Here is a 22,511-nt window from a genome sequence, read left to right as displayed (position 1 = left end):
TTGTCATCGCTGAGCGCTGGAGGCGCAGGGCTGGAAGAAACACGGCTTGTTCGGACGGCGTAGGAGTACTCGCGGTCTCGCCGCCCCCGGCGCCGCGAGCGCTCCGTAAACAAAACCGAGGGTTTTGTTTACCCGGGCGGCGGGGCCTGGGTGGCGCGGGTGGTGTGAGCCTGCCCCCACGGCCACGCCAGCGGCGACCTTCCCGCCCCCGCCGCCATCACCGCGCTCAGGGCGGCGGGGGGGGGCCGAGCTCCCCCTTCCCCTCACGGCGGGGCGGGGCCGCGCGCGCCGCGCCATCGCCGGCGCAGCCAATGGCGCGCGGCCAGCCCGCGATTCAAACGGCGCGTCGCGGCCAATGGGCGCGCTTGGCGGGCGGGCGAGGGGGCGGGGCCGTGCGCGCGGCCGTAACCGTCGCTCGGCGGGGAGGTTGTTCCCCCTCAGCGGAGAGCGGCGCGCGCGCTCGGGCCCCGCTCCCGCCGCTCCGCGGAACCGCCTCCGGCCCGGCCCGGCGCGGGCGGGCTCCAGGTAATAACGGGAGCGGCGGGGCGCGCGCGGGCCCGGGTACTCCCACCTCCTCACCCGCTCCCTCCCCTCCCCCCAGCTTTCCCTTGGCGCCTTTCGCGGCGGGAAGCGCTGCGGCCGGTCGCCGCGGCCGCGCTCGGGCCTCGCCGCCGGCGGGCGGATGGGCGGCGCGGGGTCCCGGCGGTGGCGGGGCCGAGCGGCTCCGCTTTGTTGGGCTCCGAGCGGGAGCAGGCCGCCGAGGGGCGGCGCGGCCCCTCCCTCCCTTCCTCCCTCCCTTCCCCCGCGGCGGAGGCCCCGCGCCAGGCCGCGGGCGGGGCGGGCCGGGGGCCGGGCCTCCGCCGGCACGTGGGGCCCTTCCTGTCAACAGCGCCCCGCCGCCTCCGGCCCTGCCGGCCGCCTTCGGGATCCTGCGGCCCCGCCGCCCCGGGGCTTCCGGGAGAACGCCTCTGTGAACGGGAGACCCTCGCTTCCCGGCCCGGGGGTTCATGGGTTGTTGTTTTTGCCTCGGGGCTTTTTTTGTACTTGTTTTTAAGTTGGGTTGGACAGGGATAGGTGCCTCCACCGTTCTGAAGGTGAAGAGAGAGTGCTGGTGTTGCTGAAAAGGTCTTTGGTGAATTCAGTAGTAACTTAGCGTGTGTTGTTCGCCTTGCCTGTCAGCGTTTTCTTTATTTTCCCGCATTTTTTCTTGCATTCAGCTGGTTACCTTCTCTGACATCCAGAACGTTATCTAACAGCGGTGAGATGTCAAAATTAGTAAATGGAATAATTGAGTGTTTGTGAGCTTTGCTCTTCCCAGAGGGAGGGCTGGTTTTGTGTTTATTTATTCTTGAAACTATGTTCCCAGCTTCTACTCTTGGGGTGTGATCTCCCTGTGGCTACAAGGTAACAGTCACCACTTTCTCCACACTGAAATATCTTCCCACATATCTAGTGGGAGAGTCATTAAGACCAGAAATGTCTGCATGGGGCAATATACTTCTCAGCCAAGTTTCTTTTTAATTATTTCATTCTTGTTTGAGTCAGCAGAAACTTCTATTCTTTACCAACTTTTAGGCTCCAGGGAGATTTGCATTAATTGGCTTGGCTTGGTATAGGATACAAAGTCCTTTTGATCCTTTCTCTTAGACTCTAGTTTGCTAAAGGAAAATAGTAATGGTTCAGAAAAGACAAATTTCATCTCCTGAGTAAGTGACTAAACTTGCAGTCAGGTGTCTGTACAGTGCAGGGCTCATCATATGAGAAAATTTTCTTTGGATTCATATTTTGAGGCCCTGGGAATTCAAAGGTTTGTGCAGAACTGCTGGGAATGTTAGGCTGATGCCAGCTGATATGATGAAAATTATCAGGGGTGTGTAGAGCTTGAAAGAGCAGTAAATTAAAAATGTAGTCTCTAAATTGAATTTTTTTGAAAGACTTCCTGTCTTTTCTCTTCTTGTTGCCAGTAATTGTGTTTGTTATCTGAACAGATGAAGGCTGCCTTTGTAAGGTGCAGCTTTTTGAAGTGGGATATAAGGAATGAGGATTGCAAACCTCCCTCACAGGAGGCAATTATTTTTGGTAGGGTAAGAAGTTGCATTTACTTCTTTTAATGTTTAGTGTTTGAACTTATTATTAAGCTGTTATATTTAAGGAAAATAATTGGAAAATGCATAAGTTTTCCTATTGATAAGATTGTTCATTTTTTTTTTTCATCAGAAGATATTTCCACTTGCTTGTTTATTATTTTGGAATCTCATATTGGTGATATCTACCTGAGGCTGAATTACAGGACATTGATTTAGCTACAGGTCTTTCAACCACATTTTTCAATTTTTTAAAACTAACTTCAGCTCTTTTGAGAACAAGGTTGGAGAAAGGGAAGGTCTTTCTGCCTTTCACAAGAATTAACTCATCAAGTTACTTTGGGCTTTGTGTTTGCATACAGCATTGCTGGGTTTTGAAATCTGACAGAGCATTTATTACCCCTTTGAAATTGTATCTAAATTCTGAAGTGGTTATTATAAATTGGAAAAAATGAGTGTACATGTCCTCAGTAACAACTTTGTGAAAAAATGTTACCCTTTTTGAAAAGATTTTGTTTTTCACTTCATGTGGGGATCTGCCAGCTTTGTCCTGGTCAGGCTCCAGGTTTGCAGCTGATGCCTGAGGTGCTGCAGGCCAGGAGAAGAAGCAGCAGGCAGGGGTGTAGGAAGTGCAGCAAGCAGAGGGGAAATGGAGTCATGGATCAGGGTATGACATCTGGTGACAGCTCCGAGTGCACTCCTCAGAGCCCCCGTGTTCAGACTATTTATGGAAGAGCAGGAAGAAGCTGTGCCTGCAAGAACTGGGAAAGGGCAGCAGTAGACATGGATCTCCTAAAGAACTGCCTTTTGGGTGAGAGACCTGGGCAGGGAGACAGAAGTGGGATTGAGATCAGACTGAAGCAGAGGTGGCAAAGAGGAACAAGAACTGGTTTGGTGAACAAGAGCAGAAAAGGCAGAAAATCAACAAAGGCTCAAAGATGGAGGGTAAGGAGAGAATGGAGAATTTGAAATGAAAATACAGAAGTCATAAGAAAAGGGGCTATGAATTTGAAGGGTTTATGCTGAGTGGGATAAAAGCAAGTTGGAGCAGTGGGAATTCAGAAAGAATAAGACAAAAACTGGAAGAAGAAACACTAGTTAGAATGCAGAAGAGCTGGAATAGTATATGCCTAACAAGCACAGACTAGAACTCGTAATTGTTCTGACTGGCTAGTGTCAGTGAAACCAAATTTTTTTTTTTCCTCTTCCAAATATTTTACAGCAAAGGGGATGGCCAGATGTTTCTGTTCTGAAGTAGTTTGGAGTATTGCTAATAAAATCCATATGAGGGAATTCTGCTGAGTTTATTTTGTCTTGGAGAGCTACACAGGTGTAACATTTAACAGCAGCAGCAATGTCAGAAAGAGCCAGAATAAATGTTGATTGTAAAACCTTACTGAGCCCCATCCCCCAGTGTCTGAAGGTCTGTGATTGAATATTAACAGTATTTTTTCCCCAAGAATCATGGCTTTTCACTGCAGGTTAGTTAATATGTAATGATTATCTAGTTAAAGACTTGTATTTGCCTTAGTTTGTGTGGCCTCAGGTTATTTATAAAGCAAACAAGTTAAAATAAAATGCTTTGACACCAACATTTTGTGCTTTGTGTGTTGTCCCTGTCCTTGCCAACTCCTCTGTTGGTTGTACACATGGTGTCAGTACGAATGTTAGTGTGTATTTAATGCTAGGCTTTTAAGGTAGTCTCACTTGATACATTGAGATTAAAAGTGTATTCTACTTCCGATATCTATTTTCAGAAGGCAGTGACATAACATGAAGCACTTTACAAACCATGCTACAGGATTTTACACTTAAAAACAACTTTCTCTATATTGTAGTTGTGTTTTTTCCCAGCACTTGGTGAGGTGAACCAAGGGTAGCAGTTTTGTTAATATCGAGGTAAAAACTGATGATGCAGACAAGGGGGATATAATTTAGTTTTTTCAGGTTGCTGTGTGATTTCTCTGCTGTGCTTTGTTTCCCCACGGAACCCTGGAAAAGGCGTTATGTCTTTGTGCTAAAGAGGTAGAAAAATATTCAACTCAGGAGCTTAAATCCTGAAGTTTTCTAACTTTTGAGTGTTTGGCATAATAAATTGAAGAAAGTGTATAATGTGGCTGTAAGTGTTGAAGAGATTGGGGATGTTTAATGTTTAGAAATCATCACTTCTGTAATTTCTGTAGAACCACAGGAAACGAGGGTTAGAGGACACTTCAATACCATGTAATTTGCATTTCCCTCTAGTAAGATGAGCTTCATTATGTAATTTTGGTCAAAGATGTGCTTTGCCTGATGATGGAGATTGTATATCATAGTTCAGTACCAGTCTAATACATCTGAATGTTTTTCCAGAACATGCAACTTCAATCTTCTCTCTATTTTAAGACTCTTTCTTCTGTCTACTGTTGATTTGGAAAAGAGATCACTGCTGTTTTCTTATCACACAGCCTTTCCCTATTTAAAGTGGAGACTTATTGTAAGTGTCCCCTTTTCAGTTCCATGATACAGAAAGAGAGTAGGGGAAAATGAAGCCTAATGTTCAGCTGTCATGTGGACTGACTGATGTATTTTTCTAGGGATCCTGTTTGGAAAATGCCAAGCCGGAAGTATGCTGATGGTGAGGTGGTGATGGGCCGCTGGCCAGGAAGTGTCCTGTACTATGAGGTACAAGTGACCAGTTATGATGATGTTGCTCATCTTTATACTGTCAAGTACAAAGATGGAACTGAACTTGCACTGAAAGAAAGTGATATAAGGGTGAGTACACATATATTTAATTATCAATACTTCAACTTACGACTGGGTAGTTATTTTGCAAGTTTTTATTAACTGTGTCTTCAAGGAATTGGTGCTAAATGAAAGTTTTTTCCTATGTGACACCTCAAGTAGAAGTTCAGAATGACCCTGTCTTGAAAGTGTCATGGTTGTTTTATTTATGTAAAAAAAACTAGTGGTTTTGAGGAAAACCAAGTCTGATCTTTCAGGAAGTCTATAGCATGATTTTTCATGGAAGATTGGTTTGAGTACCTTACAAAGGTATCAGTTGGTGGGTTGATACTAATTTCATGGTTTTCCATCTCTATATAAGAAAATTGGTAGCAAATGGGAAGATGAAGTTCACTCTAAGTATAAACAATGCATGCCCTTCAAGCACTTACTTCAAACATGTGCAAATAGCTTTTACTGGTTTAGGTCCTCAGAGGCTTCAGTGGGGTATTTTGCTGTGTTTTTGACAATTACAAACCCTTGAGAAAGGTTCATGTCATATAAGCACATTCCTTCCTCTTTACGTATCTTTATTATTTCATTTTTTGTTACTAGTAAAGGCCTTTAAAACTTCTATAAAGTTTCACTTGAAAATTAATAATGCAGGAGGAAAAAGCCCTGTTTGAGTGTTCACTGTAGTTCTTTCCTATGGCCTGTTCCAAAACCTGCGTGGGTTCAAAGCCAGCTTGTGTGTCTTTGTGTCACTTCTTGTGACAGTGTGACAGTGGCAGTGTCCATGCCCAGTAACTGACCTTTTCTGGGACCAAAATGTTTCTGCCTTGAGGTAGGCAACTGTTTTCACTGTTTCAAGACTTTCTGACTTGTTACTTGTGCATGCAGGTTAGCAGACTCAAGCTGGGAAAATGCTTTTCTTTGTTATGAAACATTTATGCATTATATAAATTGCATTGTGGAAATTTTACATGGGGAAATCAGCTTTATAGACTTCACAGAGAAATCAAACAGTGCTTTTGGTGTAAACTGTTTATGAAATTAGTTACCAGATATAATGAAATTATTAGGCTGACGGGTTTTTTTAGTGTTGATTTGCTCTGTGTTGCCTCATACAGGTGATGAGCCTTGCTATGGTAAATGCATTAATAAAGCTGAGTAGTGGAAGTGAGAGCAGTCTCTGAGGGCTTAGGAGACAACTCTCAGTTCCTTTCCCTGTGCTCAGGATTGTGAGAGGATGGTGTGCTTAACAGCTTGGGTGCTCACTTTGGTAGCTTACATCCATAGCCCATTTCTGTAGCTTCAACAGGAATTGCCAGCAGCAATTGGAACAGGCTTGTTTGGGAATTGCCAGCAAAATGAGTATTCTGCAGTTGCTCTTTCTTAACAGCCCTTGTAGAGCATCACTAGAAGAAATACAACTACAGAACTATATGCCAGTATCGTCATCACAAAAACCCTCCAAGTTTCTAAAATTGTTCATTGAGACATAGATAAGATTTTGCTTTCTTTCCATCTTTCTTTTAGTCACAGTCATCATTCAAGCCCAGGAAGAGCCAGTCTTCTTCAAGCTCTCCCTCCAGAAGGAGTAACACCAGGTCCCGCTCTCGGTCTCCGGGTCGGCCAGCGAGGGGCCGGCGTCGTTCTGCTTCCCAAAGCAGGGAACACAAAGATGAGAAAAAGAAAACCATTCAGGAGACCGCCTTAGCTCTACCGGTATTAGTTTTGTTTGGTGCTTTTTTGTGGGGGGGTTTGCTGGATTTTTATTAAAAGAAACTTTTGCTATTTGTGAAAAATTGGTTTTATGCAGAATGGGTTTATCATTGTAAAAGCCAGCTGCAGTTCATGTTCTTTGGACAGAATAATTACCTGCAAAAGTATATCTCAGAACAGTCTTTTTTTCCTTTTAGAAATAGGGTTTCTAGCTTCCAACATTTGAGGAAATTGTTGAGAGGTAAACCAAGGTTATAAAGTTCCACTTGAACGTGGATACCGCAAACTTCTCGGTATGCAAACAAACAGAGGTTTTTTTATATTTAATATTTGAGTAATTTTTAGCCATGTGCTTCCACTTGTGAAATGGGGCAAAGGGAAGTTAGCTTCCTTTTAGATGTGTTAATTGATACGTAGCAGGTAGGTATTAGGAGTTAAAATAAAATGAGTTCTGTTACCATATACAGCTTCTCACAATAGGAGTGGAAAATACGCAGTGTGGAATATTTAAATGTGGCCTTGGTGATGAATAATAGTACAAAACTGGTTTAATTATAAAAACTAACCTGTAGGGATTTCTGATTTACCAATATCTGATGTTTAGCTGAAATTTATTAGGTTTGGTTTTGCAGTTTTCTGAACTTTGAGTGCAAAAAATGATTCTTTAAGTGAAGAGGAAAAAAGTGATCTTTAAGTGAAGAGAAATGGAGGTGATATTTCTCCATGAAGAGACAAACAGCATTTCCTCTGCCTCTTGGGCCCTTGAGATGGCTTCTCACTTGTCTGAGACACAGTCCCTTGAACTGAAGATGCATTCTGCTGTTCTATTGAAAATGAACAGGTTTTAGTTAAGTTTCAGCTGAACTAAACCAGATTAATATGTACTAGCTAGATAGGTTATTTAGTAAATTGCTGCTCTTAGGCACTGAAATAGTAGTGGGGTTTGTTTTGCAGTGAGCTCTTATGAGTTGTGTTATCCAGTGTGTGTGGATCACAAACTGGTTTTAAGTAGTTTTTAGCCAGCAGCTACTGTTTACTTTTTGTACTTTAACCTTTTGGGATAAAATGGTTAAAAAATCTTTGGTGGCTTTGTCCTGCCTTCTATCTGAGGAGTAGGATTAATCTGTTAGCTCTTGTATGACTGGAAAGACCAGGTTCTCTTCAACAAAACTTTAGCTGAAATAAACATATGAGTCATGTCTTCCCAGAGCTGTGTAAGCTAAACTCATGAGAAGAATTTTTATGAGGAAATTTATTTCTTCAAAGATATTTTATGGAAAATCAAACTTTCAGTTCTGCAGAACTGTGCCATATATAGGACACTGAAAGCTTAAACTGTGTTTCTTCTTTTAACCAGAAACCAAGTGAGAATAACACCAAGAGGTACAATGGTGAACCTGAAAGTACAGAAAAAAATGACACGTCCTGCATCATCTTGGAGGTAGGAGCATGGAACTTAGCTTTTTGTCACATTCCTAGGTAGGCTGTCTCCAAAATTCCTAAAAAAAGAGCAATACAATAATCAAGTGTTGCAGCAGACCTCTCATTAGGGGTAGAAATGAACCAAGACACAGACTCTCATTTAACAATGTGGAAAGAGTCCTGGTTTATTCTTTGCAGCTTTGCCATCCTGACTCTGCTGAGGCAAGCTCCTACTGTAGGTTCCAACTGCAGACTCTGATTTCTGGCTATTTCCTGCTAGACTATGACTGCAAGTATTGGTTTGCAGACTCTGAATGCAGGCTTTACTTACCTTGACTGTGACTGCAGGGTACAACTCAGCTAGGCCTAGACTGACCTCAAAGCAGATCTTTTACTGCAGCAACTCTTTCCCTTGTTTTGTTCTTCTTTGTGTCTCTGGATTGTCCTTCTTCCTCAGGGCTCCTCTACCTCCTCCAAGTCCTTTTCTTCCAAGATCCCCCTGACTACCCCATCCCATCCCTTTTATCACACTTGCAACCCATTCAGATCAAGGCTGTTACTCTTCTTTGGTAATTAGTACAATTTTGACTTATCAGGAGTGAGGTTGCCTGTAATCCCTTCTTCACACTTACAATCAAGCAGAAATAAAAGGCAACTTAAGCTTAGAGGTGAAATAAGTTTGCTACAGAGAAAGTGATAGTTACCTAATGCCCAGGCATATGGAAGGGATAGGAGGAGGCTGGCAGTGAATGATCTGTATTGGAACTGCTGCTGATCTGTCATCATGGCCTAATAGGTTACAGTGTCTGATTTTACCAGTCTTTTTATATGAATGAATGATTGTCTATTGGTGTTTAATAGTGAGTACTGTCCTCTGAAATATAATATATTGGAGTAGAATAAAGTCACTGGGAAACTTTTTAGTAAGTTATTTTTATTCATTCGCAGCAAAAGTTAAAACCAGACCTGGAAATGAAGCATGTGCTTGAGCAGTACAGCTTGCGTCCAAGGAAAGATGACAGGAAAAAAGAAGAGATCTATTCAGAGAAAAAGACTTTTGTGGCTGTGAAACCAGTTGAGAAAGTACCAACAAAAACGAAGGATCTAGAGTTTGGGGGAAGAATTGGTATGTATGCAAATGGTCTTAATAGTTGAAAATTAGTACTATTTTGTGTGGTTTTACTTACTGACCATACTGTCATGTCAAGAACTGATTTTTAGACCTTGGCTGCAGAATGCAGAGTGAAATTGTTGTGTTTCACTTGTATTGGTGGCAGTCAAAGAACCTTTTTTTTGCCCTTGGTTTTTGTATGAAATGCAGCTAAGATCTTGTGCCATCCCTTGCATAGTGAGATTTAAATATTTCTAGATTAAAGAATAACCAGCAAGCATTTTCAAAATTACATTTACATTTTTTCATTTCTTTTACATTTTCAAAACTTAGGTGTTTGAAGCTTTGACAGTAAAGTATTTTTTAGACAGTTTTTGGTTATTTTTTAAGGGATGCAGGGTGTGTGATCACCTTGTAAGGGAGTGAGAAGAACATCTCAGTGTCCTGCTATGTGGCTGTGGGGGTTGCTGCTGTCTTGTTCAGCAGAATATAATGACAGCCTCTTCTTTGTTACTGAAGCTTTTTTTTAGTGGGATTGGAACAATTTGTTTTATTTTCTGTGCTTACCTTCTAACATGCCTTGATGTCTGTTTACAGGGACCTTCATGCTGATACTTTTCCTGCCTGCTACTGTATTGTACTTGCTGTCCATGTGCAAACAAGATGATCCGAGTCTCCTGAACTTCCCTCCTTTGCCAGCACTTGAGAGTCTTTGGGAGTGGAGGGTGTTTGGTATCATTCTTCTGTGGTTTTTCCTTCAAGCTGTGTTTCACTTGCTGCCAATTGGAAAGGTAGGCTGTTGGCAGCAATTGGGTCCTTATGGGCAGCTAAACTCTATGCTGGGCTGGAAGATGGGGTGTGTTCTAATACAGTGAGTTTGAAAGCAATTTAATGAGTTTGTTCATAATAAACTGGAATATAGCTGCTGCAGATTTCTGTAGGCTTAAAACAGCACAGCTGGTCAAAAATTTTTGCATTTCAGAGCCTTTCTTTAGAGAAGGCAGAAGGCATTCGGGTCAAAGTGTGGATAAACTTTGCCTGATAGAATTCTAGAATTTTAGGTGTACATGCTGTGTATGTTCACAATGATTGTAGCAGTTCAGCTTTCTTGAAGCTGGTTAGGAAGAGGTTTATTTTTAAAAACATTTTTATTTGAAACTCGTAGTCTTTTTCATTTACTATCCAGAGTATGTTTTTTAGAACAATGCATGAGCTTCAAGTTTGATTGTGTCCAGCTGGTTGCTTTCACTGAATGTCTTTCTGACAGAGTTGAGCTTGATTTTCCTCCCTTGAAGGGGCCATAGAAAATGTTTTGTTGAACATAAATATTTTATTCTTCTTAGGTGGTAGAAGGCCTGCCCCTTTCCAATGGAAGGAAACTGCAGTACCGGATAAATGGTAAGCATGTTGCAGTTGGTTATTCTAAAACTGATTCTATTGTGGGAATTGCAGTGCTCAGCATCATAAAATACAAATGTTGAAAGATACAGTTTGACCAGAGAGCATATCTGTTGTAAATCTTGGATAAAATAGGATGAGCCTTTTCTTGGAAAAAGGTGGTTAGTAATAATCAGGAAATAGGTGCCCCAAGAGCAAGACATTGCACTGTATGGGGATGGTAGTGGAATCCAAATACTACATTAAAAAGCTGAGTTTTGTCATAGTCTGGTAGTATGCACCATTTTAAAGTTGGAATAGGGCTGTAAGTAATAGAAACAAGGGGGATTACATTCTGCAGAAGTGAGTCTTGTTGAGGCTGTCTCATACCTGTCTTGGTTTTGGACTTTTGTCTTTAGTTATGCCATAGTGCTCCAATTCTTTGTGCATTCTGATAAAAAGTGGAAATAACCTACATAATGTGGGTCATTAAAAAGAGAAAGCCATTGTCTTGGTGCTTCAAAGGTTAATTTTAAAAGTTTTTTTGTGGAAAGATGAGGACAGAAGGTACTGGACATGAAATGAAGTACAGGAGGTTCCATCTGAACTGGAGCAGATGAGCTCTGGAGGTTCCTTCTGACCTCAACCCCTGTGACCCTGTGAAGGGATCCATAGGAAGTCCTTAGCTGAGAGCAGCAGAGGACTGCCTGCTCTTATTCAGGCATCAATCCATTCAGCATGATTTTATGCTCTCAAAGTAGGCAAAAGTTTGTGTTGAAGTTTTGACTTGTCATTTTAATAGTTCAGTTACTGCTCTCTGTACCAAGGTATACATGAAGATAATTCAAAGATGAGACTGTGGTTGTCTCAGCTGTCCACTGATAAGACTTTGTGACCTGCTCTCATTATCCGTTAGTAGTCAGTGTCCATTTTTCCACTAAAATCTGAAATTGGTTCCTTATGGCATAAAAAACTGAGAAGTATTCACAGTGTTCCTGCCTCTTGCCCTTTTGATGAGCATAGTTTCAGGACTTAGAGTCTCTTAGTTTTATTGCTGTGCCCCAGAAGTTTGAACCATGAGATGTCCAAGATGTTACTGGAGTATGGATAAATATTGGAAGAAGTCAAAATACAGGAAGGTTGGATTAGGCAGGTCTTACTATTTTTCTTTTTAATTTGGACTAATATGTCTGTCTTCTATATCCTCTAGGGTTTTATGCTTTTATTTTGACTGCTGCAGCTATTGGAGTTTTGTTGTACTTCCAGTTTGAGCTTCATTATTTGTACGATCACTTTGTGCAGTTTGCAGTGTCAGCTGCAGCTTTTTCTTTGGCATTGAGCATTTATCTGTACATTCGATCCCTGAAAGCACCCGAGGAGGAACTAGCACCAAGTGGAAATTCTGGTGAGTTAGAACATTCTGGATAATTTATTTTCAAATTGTTAGTTTCATTTTTACAAATTAAAGGTTACATTTAGGGCTGGTTATTATAAAACTGTGACTTTTACTTTGCTCTGTGAAGTACTTTTTTTATATCATAAAGTATTTTCCTTCTTGTTCACCTTCTTTGATGGATGGGTAATTGTCACAGCTGAAGGGAATTCTTTTTCCCAGACAAAAGCAATTAAGTAGGAGAAAATGTAAAATTAATTCATGCCATGTGATCGTGTTTGTAGACACTGTTATGTGAACTTCAGGATAAGGCTTAAAATAAAGAAGGAACAAGTGGCTAGTCCTCTTAATAAATAAAATATTAGGGCATCTTAAAATACCAACTATGTAGATTTTGTTTTGTATTTTGCACATACTCTTCACTTTTTATTTCTTTGCTAATCTGAAGGCTTCTAAAAATTTGTAAAGAGAGAGGATTAGTGGAAAGTGGGATTTTATTTATGGGGAGGAGTGTAGTGGCAGATAAAAGGAAGAGTATTGCTAACAGAGGTTGTGTCTTACCTGCAGGGTATTTTATTTACGATTTTTTTACTGGACATGAATTAAACCCTCGTATTGGCAACTTTGACCTTAAATTCTTCTGTGAGTTGCGTCCAGGATTAATTGGCTGGGTGAGTCAGTAATCTGAGTTATTATATTTGCTTAAATATTACACAGAGGGATTTTTACACACACACACACAATTGATATTAAGGGTGTATATATATATATATATATATATATATTCATAAATACTATGTATATTTATTTATAAATACTATATATTTACTTATAAATGAGTACTGAGAAACAGTTCCAGATTGAAAAACAAGCAATGACCATTTTTATTCACTTGAAGGAAATTTCTAGCTTCTTTGTTTTGTGGCAAATGAAAACTCTTTTTAAAGTACTCATATATTGAGGTTATACAGCTTCAGAAATGTGGTTTGTTGCAATCTGACTTTTGGAATAGTTTATTGTTTTTTTAAACTTAAACGTTGGTCAAAAATACCTGTGTTAAAGTGTCGTCTAATATAATAGAAAATATCACTTTCTTTTACAAGTAAATTTTAAAATAAAATCTTTTCTAACTTAGGTTGTTATAAATTTGGCAATGCTCTTGGCCGAGATGAAGATCCACAATCTCAGTGTGCCATCCCTGTCCATGATTCTTGTGAACAGCTTCCAGTTTCTCTATGTGGTGGATGCTCTTTGGTTTGAGGTAAATGCCCGTCTTCTTCAACTGTTTCCATTTCTAATAGCAATGTTAGGAGTAGGAGGCTTTGGAAATGCTATAATTCCTTCCTCCTTGTTTCTAGGAAGCTGTTTTGACTACAATGGACATTACCCATGATGGATTTGGATTCATGCTGGCGTTTGGAGATTTGGTGTGGGTTCCATTTGTCTACAGCCTGCAGGCCTTCTACTTAGTGGGTCATCCCACCACAATTACTTGGCCTGTTGCTGCTGCAGTTACTGTCCTGAACTGTAAGTTACAGTAAATGTTATTCTTGCTGTTGGTTGCAACATAGATCTGATTTTGTTTCTTTGAGAAAGGGAGGTGAAACTTTAGCTCGGATGCAGCAGTCACTGTTTGGCTACTGTGAAATACAAAGAATATAATAAATCCTCATTTTAGCAAATGAAGGATAGGTAAGACTCTGAACAGCTAATTGCTCTGTTGAGAAGCAGCTGTGAGTGGGTGCTGTCTGGAGTTGAAGAAATGACTTAACATATTTTGAATTTAATAGATGCCTTTTTAAGTCAATCTGAGTGACTCATAAAAAACAAGTCAGTGCCTTGTTGGCTATGCTCTGCTGAATCTAGGGAAAAAGTAACTATTTGCATCTCCTTCCCTGATGACCATAGTTACAAACACATGTTAGTAGAAAACATCTTTTTTCATCAAAACTAAGTGCTTTGAGAAAAGAACTCTCATCTTTAGGCAACCTTAAATTTGCACCAATATAGCTTGTGGTCCCTGTTATCTGAATAGGAAACCCAAAAATGCCCACTCATTTAGTAGACGTGACAAAGAATTGGAAGTAATGAAAACGCATAGAACTTAATGGGTGCAATAATGAAACAAAAAATAATTTTTTCATCTTAACCTAATGTTTTTTCTTGGGTTTCTATTAATTTTTTTTAAATACCATTTATTCAAAGTATGTTATGATCATCTGTTTTCAATGCAGCTTTGGAAAAAGCAAGTTCAAATTGCTGTGTGAAAATTATGGGAGATACTAATTTCAAACCCAGATAATTCATTGCCTGGTTATTTTATTATCATGATCTTGTAAAAATGGGTAGTCAGTTTATGGAGTAGATGCTGTAACAAAGTGCTGGGCTGCTAAATAGAGCTGTAATCATACAAAATGCAGCACATCCCCTTATGTGAATTTCAAATTCAGTGTTACATTAAAAAACTCAGATGTAGATGTAAAAGTAGATGTGAAAATAAAGGTTCTTCAGAGTCTCTTCAAAGTCAGTAATGAGTAGGAGCATATGGAATACAGGTTTCCAATGGCATTTCTATCTTGTTAGAGCTCTGAGAACCAGAAAATATCAGTTGAATCTCTGTGGGAAACACTTTGATAGAATAAATGTGACAAAGGGCATGTGAGTGCTTTTGTTGAAGCTGAGAATTGAAAATGCAAAATGCATCATGTTTATTTTCAGGTATTGGGTATTACATATTCCGTAGTGCAAATTCTCAGAAGAACAATTTCCGACGGAATCCAGCAGATCCCAAGTTGGCCAGTGAGTACATTTTTTATTCCATTGGCTGTGATTTTATGCAATGGCTCCTTGTAGTATTTAAATACCTATTTCAATCACTGGGTTGACCACAGTACTCTGTTCACAGATCTGAAATTTATACCCACTGCAACTGGAAAAGGGCTTCTGGTCACGGGTTGGTGGGGTTTTGTTCGTCACCCTAATTACCTTGGTGATATCATCATGGCTCTGGCGTGGTCCCTACCCTGTGGTAAGTTTCAGAGACTAAAGTGGATTTTGGCAAAAATGCTTTTATGTTTTCCATCTGACTGGGTTTGAAAGCCAGGTAATTATTGGAGATAGCAAACCCTATTGAATGACAGATGTGTGTCATAATCTAATGCAGCACATTTTCGCTTCCATTTTACCCTTACTTGCTGCAGATTTGACATATACTTAAAATTTTACTCATCTTTCTGACACTTTATCATTCAATAACCATGGGACTTACTTGCTGATTAGCTGTTCTTTAAATTTTTTAGGTTAGTGACTATGTTTGCATTATCTTGCAAAATGTTTGTTAATCATACAAAGAACATAATCATGTTCCTTGTACTGGGGACACAGCACTCAGGTGGAGTCTCAGGAGAGTAGAGTAGTGGGTTAGAATCAGAACCTGCTGCCATGTTCCTCCTGATGCAGCCCAGAGTACAGTTTGGGTTTTTGGACTGCAGTCTCACATTTCTGGGTCATTCCCAGTTCTTTTCATCCACAAGTCAAGTCATGTGCTCTGAGCAAAGCTGGACTCAGGTCTGCAGCCAAAATAGAGAAAACCTTTTGTGGGACAGTTCAGTGGTGACTGGAAATCTGCTTTTGATAACTAAAGAAATTTAAATATTTGCCAACTTTGCATGCATTGAGAGTGAAATTGATAGGTTTTGTGACTCTAAATTTTAAGAATTACTTTCTGTGGGTTTGTGATCTTTTTCTACCTGCATGTGAACGTGTGTCACAATGTTTGCTCTGTCTTGTTGAATATTTGAAGAGCGTGTCACCAGCTTTGAACACATTAATAGCTACTATCTCTGGATTTTTGTCCTGTATCTAAGTTACCTTTCTCCCTTTGCAGGTTTTAATCACATTTTACCCTATTTCTACGTGATCTATTTCATCTGCTTGCTTGTGCATCGAGAGGCTCGTGACGAGCACCACTGCAAGCAGAAGTATGGCCTGGCCTGGGAGAGGTACTGCCAGCGCGTCCCGTACCGCATATTCCCCTACATCTACTAGAGCACTCCAGGGCTTGATGGGCACATCACTGCTGCAGTTAGTGTCCTTGCAGAGAAGATACCTCTTACCTTTGCACTTGGTCATTTGTTATTTAGGCTTTTAAAGAAAACAAACCGAGCAAAACCTGATCAAACGCTGGAGTGCATCAAAGGTGTTACTTACAAGTAAACTTCAAGATGTGAGTTATGGGAACTGACTGGCTGTGACTTCAATTTTTAAAGAATTGTGAATTTTCAAAATTCTTCGAGCCCTAATTTTTTCAAGCTAAATTTTATCTAGAATTCTGAGTTTACATTTTTTATTGCATTTAATTAAGCACTGTGATGTAAAGTATATTATTTTCTTAATACAATAAATGCTGAAATTCCATCCAGTTCATTTTTTGGTGTCACTCGTACCATCTAACTTCAGATGTCCAGTTTAGTTGCCTGAGTTGGAGGAGCAGCAGGGTCTTTTTGGTCACTGGAGTTGGAAGCAGAGAATTTGACCCATGTGAGGGGCTTGCAGCCCCATGGCCAGACCTGGCACAGCTCAGCTGGATGGTTGTTCCCCTCCTTAGCTAGCTTTTCATTGATGGCTTTTTTTTTGGTCAGAGAGGCTCAGCTGGCCCCTCCTGCCCTGCACTTGGAGGAGGACAAAATTATGAAACTGGGAGAAGGGCACAGCTGTTCCCTTCTCCCAGCCCATGTTGTTGAGGCAGTTCCAGCACAGCCCAGGGCAGTCTGAGCTGCTGCCTGGCAGCAGCCCTGGCCCTAGAGATGGAAGCCACGCTTGTGGCTCACACTCCTGGAGGGAGATGAAACACTTCAAATACTTCCTGTGGCTGTGGAAGGGAATAGTGAACCCTCAGCTTGCCTCTGGCATTGAACATGGGGTAAAAAGTGTGCAGTGTCTGCCTGTGAGGCACAAAAGGATAAAATGACTGCAGTTGGCTTCTTCTGATCTTTGTAAATTAAGTCTTAATGTACCATAGTGTTTACCAAGTGTGTATAATAAAGCCTCCACATTTTTGCTGTACAGTATTTGGGTTTGAAAAATGCAACAGCTTTTTTAGAAACAGGAGAAATCAGTAACTAAACCAATTTCCAGTAATTTTTTAAAAGTTAATTGAATAAAGGATTTTGTAAATTAATGTAGTTAATTCTTGAAACAATTGAAGTGTTCATTTAAATATTTGTATTGACAGATATGCTCTGAAATTATAGGAAATGCTCCTCAATCCAAAGTTGTTTTTTTGGTTTCTTTTTGTTTTTAATTTGGCATTGCTACCTCATATGTAGGTGTTGCCTTTTGTACTGTTGCAGATAGAGAAATAGCTATTTTTTTGCTATTGCTATTTAAAACAACATTTTTTACATGAGCCTGTGGTTAAACTCAACCACTTTCTAATATATTTTTGTATATATTTGACTTCTAACTAATGTATGTGTTCTGGTCACTAGCTGTGTTCTTTGTCTAACTGGCTGTAAATGAGATGCCCTTGTGGTATTTACTTCATAAGTAGAATAATTTTACTGAAATACTCTTGCTTAATTAATTAGCTTTTATTCTGTTGTCACAAGTAAGAGCCTTTCACACACTTTGTACATGAGGTTTATAGCACAAGCTGCCCTGAAAAGCCTATTAGAATATTAAATATAGTGCAGATACTTCTGCACTTGCTTGCCAGGAGTGTTCCTAATAAATTGGAATGTTATTTATCAATTTTTTCAGTTATTTTAAAATGCTGATGTAATTGAAATTTAGCATGTGATTTTTTTTAAAAAAATAAAATAACCTATTTTGTACGGGCATTTTTTAAAGATAATTGTACAATTGAAGTGTATATAATGTAGCCTGATTGTTTGTGTTGTAAGGAAATTGTTTTAAGACAAGTACTTTGATTGCTGGCAGAAAATAGCAGTGCCTCTAACAAGACTCGAGAGAATTCACTCCTGTGAAGCAGCAGATTAAACTGGGATAGGGCTGTTTTCAATCCTTGCTGAGTGAATTTATGGGAAATGGAGAAATCATTAAATGGCCCTGGTGTGCAGCTGGTGTTTTAAAATCTCTGAAGGAAATGGGCACTTTGATTCCTCAGCCTGTAAAGCAGGAGCTGCTCCTGCTGCCGTTCCCAGTTTTATCTGTTGCCACCTAAGATTGTTCAAATGTCATTCAGAGCCCTTGTCTTTCAGAATCTGATCCTGACCAATGATGACTTCAGTTCATTTACTGCTGAATTTTATGTGAATTTGATTTTGAAGTAACTGTTTTTAATACAAAGCAAGCCCATGAGCTAAAATAAAGGTTTTGCTTAAAACTAAGTAGTGCATTCTTTTTCTAGTGCATGGGGATGCCTGATAAAAATGACACTGATTTTCCTTATTTAGAACAGGTGTGAATTTGGTGAAGTTCCTGTTGTACCTGTGTTACAGGCTCATGTGTGGTGCTTCTCTTAGTCTGCCTGGGCATTTTTCCTTCTTCCCTTCTGCTACTCCAAAAAAAACCCTTAATTTCAGCTGTAAAAACACAGAGTTGCCACTCAGTTTGCCTATAGGGTATTGTATTTTCCCCCACAGCCTCTATTAGAAGTCAAAACCAAATCCAATTAGGCTGTATCCACATGAAGTGTTACTGCACAGGATATAAATGTAAGTTTGACCTACAAGACTCTAGTGGAAATATGATACAGGAACAGGAATGATAGTTCTGCTTACAGAAGGATATTTACCCAAAGATAATAAAAATGTTTGCTTAAATTACATTTATCAGAGCTCATGAAAACCTTACCAGAAGCACAGTTCTTGCCTCTTGGAGAGTGAAAGCTGTTTGGGGGAGTGGGTGGAAAACCTTTCCTTGTGTGTGGATGGAGAACATATTGCACTGTCTGTACAGAACTGTTTGCTGCTGGGGAAGTTTGCTTAAATTAGAAGGAAATACTTTAATAGAGCTTTTGCTCTTTTAATATTTGAAAAAGAAATCTTAACTGGTGAATGTTTAGCAAGTATTTTTCAAATGTCTTTACTTCTGTATGTATGTATGTCATACATGACAAACACCTTGTGTGCTGCCATGAGAGCAGAGAAACCTTTTGAAGGAAAAATTGGAAGTGGGCCAAACTGGACTGGTGCTTTTTTTTTTTTTTTTTTTTTTTTTTTTTTTTTTTTTTTTTTTTTTTTTGTGAGACAGTCTGTGTGTGGTTGTTATATTCCCATCATGTCAACATCCCATCCATTTTTTTTTCTGTACCTCGAGGTAGTTTTTCCCTCTGCCCTCTGAGCAGGGATTGGGAATGGCAGGCCCAGGGATTCCAGGCAAAACCTTTGCTGTCTCCCCCAGTGCTGCATCTCAAGCTGCAGACGCTGGGTGGAGCAGGTTATTTACTTGTTGCTGCACAGAGCTGTCAGCTCTGTGTTCCCAAGGAACAGCAGCTGCCTTGCTGGGGGAGGAACACATTTTTCCACGGCAAACATTGGTTTCCCTGCTCTCTGCTTAAAGGATTGGAAGAGGGCAGCAGTTCCCTGTGTCCTTGTGCTCTTCAGTTCCCTCGTGACCCTTGGCTGAAGAAGGGAAAGATGCTCATGCATAAACTGGGGACAGTGTCCCCAGGGAGACCTGTGAAATGCAAATGGCAGTGACTTGGGCTGTGCACACCACACAAGCTTTTCTGCCCTTTCTCTAGGACAAGGTTCTTGAGCTTCTGAACTTCCTTATGCTGCCTTTATCCCCTGTTGGAGCTGGGCATCACTAGGCTTAGTCAGCCTGATTTAGGTCCTTCTTGTTCCTGTATTTCAAACTGCAGAAACTTTAATGTTAATGAACTGGCCAGACAGAGGATCCACCTGAAGCTTAAAATCAGGTGAAGTGAATTTCTGTGAAAAGGGCTGTAATAAATGGTAGATCCTGAGGGATACAAGCAGAAATTAACGTCCAGAGGAAGGGAAAAATGTTGAACTCAAAGCCACGTTCAAATTCAAAGCATTTGCTTTTGGCAACTCAGCTTCAAAAAACCCTCTCATATTGTAACTATTAATGGAAAAGCCTTTCTACTGGCAAGGCAGATGATCATGCAAAGCTGCTCAAATGATGATGTAAAAAACCAAAGCAGAACTATTTCATGCTCTTTTCTGTGTGTAATTTTATAATTTTGTCAAGACTCTGAAAGAGAGCCCATCCTGCAGACAGAAGGTGAACACTGAAATCATACAGCAATTTCTGCATGTGTTTATATCTACTTATCACAGCCTGCAGGGAATGGAACCTAGCCAGGCTGAGAATTCACAATTCCCACCAAAATAAACCTTTGAGGAGTTTCCTGTCAGGAGCTGAGAGCTTATGGAATTGTACAGTACAAAATTCAAGTCTTGTTAGCCACCACTTGTGGAAGTCTGTGCTACAAATTTAGGGGATCCTTAGCAACACCTTGAGTCTCAACAGTGGGCTGGCTGCTGGAGTTGAATGATTACACAGTAAAGAACAAGAATTCCTGACCTATGGCCTGGGGCTTTTGCCCAGCCTGGTGAGAACTTATAACAAAAAATCACAGCCCAACCAATTGATTGTGACACATCCCTCTTCTCCCTGCACTCTCTTCCTAAATTAAATACAAAGTGAAACTAATATTTTATTGTACAGTTTCCACAGGACATTCCTAAAGCTTGCAAGGATTCTGTGGTGGGTTTTCTTGCTTCAAGTTAAGTTTGGTAAAGCTTTGGACAAAAATGCTGATCTTACAACTCTGAGCCTCAGATAAAAACATTGTTATAATGAGATTAAAACATTGTTATAAAGGTATATTCCCACACTGACCTAAAGAAATACAGGTTTTTTCCTTAAATACCAAGATAAAAATTAAAATTTTCATTTTCATTTTAATAACAAATCCACACATTTCCGGTCTCACTCCTTACCTCCCTGCTTAACCTCGTGCTCAGTTCCCTTGATGAAGTTGGTATTTTATAGAGCACTAGAAAACAAAAATTGCTCAGCATCCTCTTAATTTTCTGCAGCAATCTAAGCTGTAGTTCACTGCAAAGCTCATTACCTTTGGAAGAAAGGGCCTGGTTCTATCATTTGAGCCCCATTAGCTGTACCTTATGAAGCCCTACACTTTCTGGCTGCAGTTCTTCTCCAATTGGTATTTCACAGTCCAGACAATTTACAGCAATTTTTTGCCTATAATGAGCCATTATCTGAGCTGTAAAAATCTGCTAACCAAGCATCCTCTGTCTGAAATTGTCACCTGTAATGCAGAGTCCCCCTTTATCTACATGGCTCCAATAGCTTTTATATGTGTAAAGAACATTCTGTTGCATTCATTAGTGTTTCTGATAACATAAATCTTTATTCAGACACTTAATTAGGAAAAAAAGAAGTAATACAAAAACCAATCTGCTCCATTATAATAATTTTATTAAATGTGCTTGGTGTTGCTTTATGCCATTCAAAGAATGGAACCAGATGAAATGAAAATAAGTATTTCCCTGTGACACTATGAAGACTCCTCATTAATATTGAAATGATAATTATGCTATAGATAACATGACTTACTGAATTACAGCAGCGTGGAATTTTCTATACTGTGTTTAAGACTGCATCAGGTCTCTCCATGATACATTTCTATTTTGAGAAACTACAGAATATTCGTTGAAGGACTGATTCATAAGCTCCTCCATGAATATGCTTGCCTGAAATTTCTTCCACCAAATGAGTCCTGTGTTGTGCCTGTATGTGCTATTACAGAAATACACAATTTTCACAGCTTCTTCTAAGTGAAATAAGTGAGAAAATAAGAAAACACCATTAAAAAAAAAATCCCACCAACAAAACCATCTTCTAAGTAGTAAGGGATTAAAATAGCAACAGGCAGAGAACCTGTGAAATAGATGCTGAACTCTTACATCTGTCTGGTTCTCATCTGCCTCTTCTCATAAAGATCTTTGTGCCTCACACCTGATTTGTGCAATTGGCTTATTCTCAGCAGCTGTGCCAGGGAGTGTCCTGCAGCCTTCCTCCTACACCAGGGAAGTATCAGCACAGGTCAGGAATGTGATTTATGGTCATGAAAAATAAATTGAATTTGATCTCTCTTCATTCTGACAGGATACATGTTTGTCACTGGTTTGCATAACTGTAGTAGCTATATATTTGGATAACTGTAGCAGACCTCATCATGCTGGGACAATTCACATTTAATAGCAACATCAAAGTCTACAAGATTTTGTAATCCAAAATAAAAAAAAAGTATATAAAAAAAATTTATATTTTGTAGAAAATGGGCATAAGGATGAGAAAAATTGCTGTCAGTACCTGGAGGATGAAGAGGTGTTGTTCATATAGACATGTACATTTAAATATCTTTTCTGTGGAAAAAGAGCAGCAACAGTTCCTGCTAAAAGATTTTTACTTCCTAAACAGAATTATGAGGTGTGTATGTAATTCAGGAAACTAAATTAAGCTGGAATTGTCCAGGAAAAAACAACAGCAAATTAATTCCTTAGCACAGCTAATGAATAATTGCCTGAGGATTAAATTGCCCACAGAGAATTCCACAAGTGAAAGGACCTTCCTGAGCATCCCAAACCTCCCTCATTTAACTGCCCTCCCAAAACTACACTTCTGAGCTGCTTTCCAGGTGTTCTGTGATATTTTAAGTCACAAAAGGAGT

The 22,511-nt window shown here is 40.1% G+C and overlaps 1 protein-coding gene across 1 annotated transcript; it reads left to right on the top strand.

Moving 5' to 3' along the window:
- Positions 1 to 369: 369 nt before the first annotated feature.
- On the top strand, positions 370 to 18,168 carry LBR (lamin B receptor). Its single transcript, XM_079298399.1, has 14 exons — positions 370 to 525; positions 4,661 to 4,841; positions 6,330 to 6,518; positions 7,873 to 7,956; positions 8,886 to 9,063; positions 9,646 to 9,839; positions 10,392 to 10,446; positions 11,636 to 11,830; positions 12,386 to 12,489; positions 12,954 to 13,079; positions 13,177 to 13,345; positions 14,537 to 14,617; positions 14,724 to 14,846; positions 15,705 to 18,168. Exons 2-14 carry the CDS (start codon positions 4,677 to 4,679, stop codon positions 15,863 to 15,865), a joined length of 1,824 nt encoding a protein of 607 aa, XP_079154525.1. The 5' UTR covers positions 370 to 525; positions 4,661 to 4,676; the 3' UTR covers positions 15,866 to 18,168.
- The last annotated feature ends 4,343 nt before the right edge of the window (positions 18,169 to 22,511 follow it).

Source organism: Erithacus rubecula, assembly GCF_903797595.1.
Source record: "Erithacus rubecula genome assembly, chromosome: 2".
NCBI classification, from domain to species: Eukaryota; Metazoa; Chordata; class Aves; order Passeriformes; family Muscicapidae; genus Erithacus; species Erithacus rubecula.
This window is presented reverse-complemented; position numbering and strand designations above follow the sequence as displayed.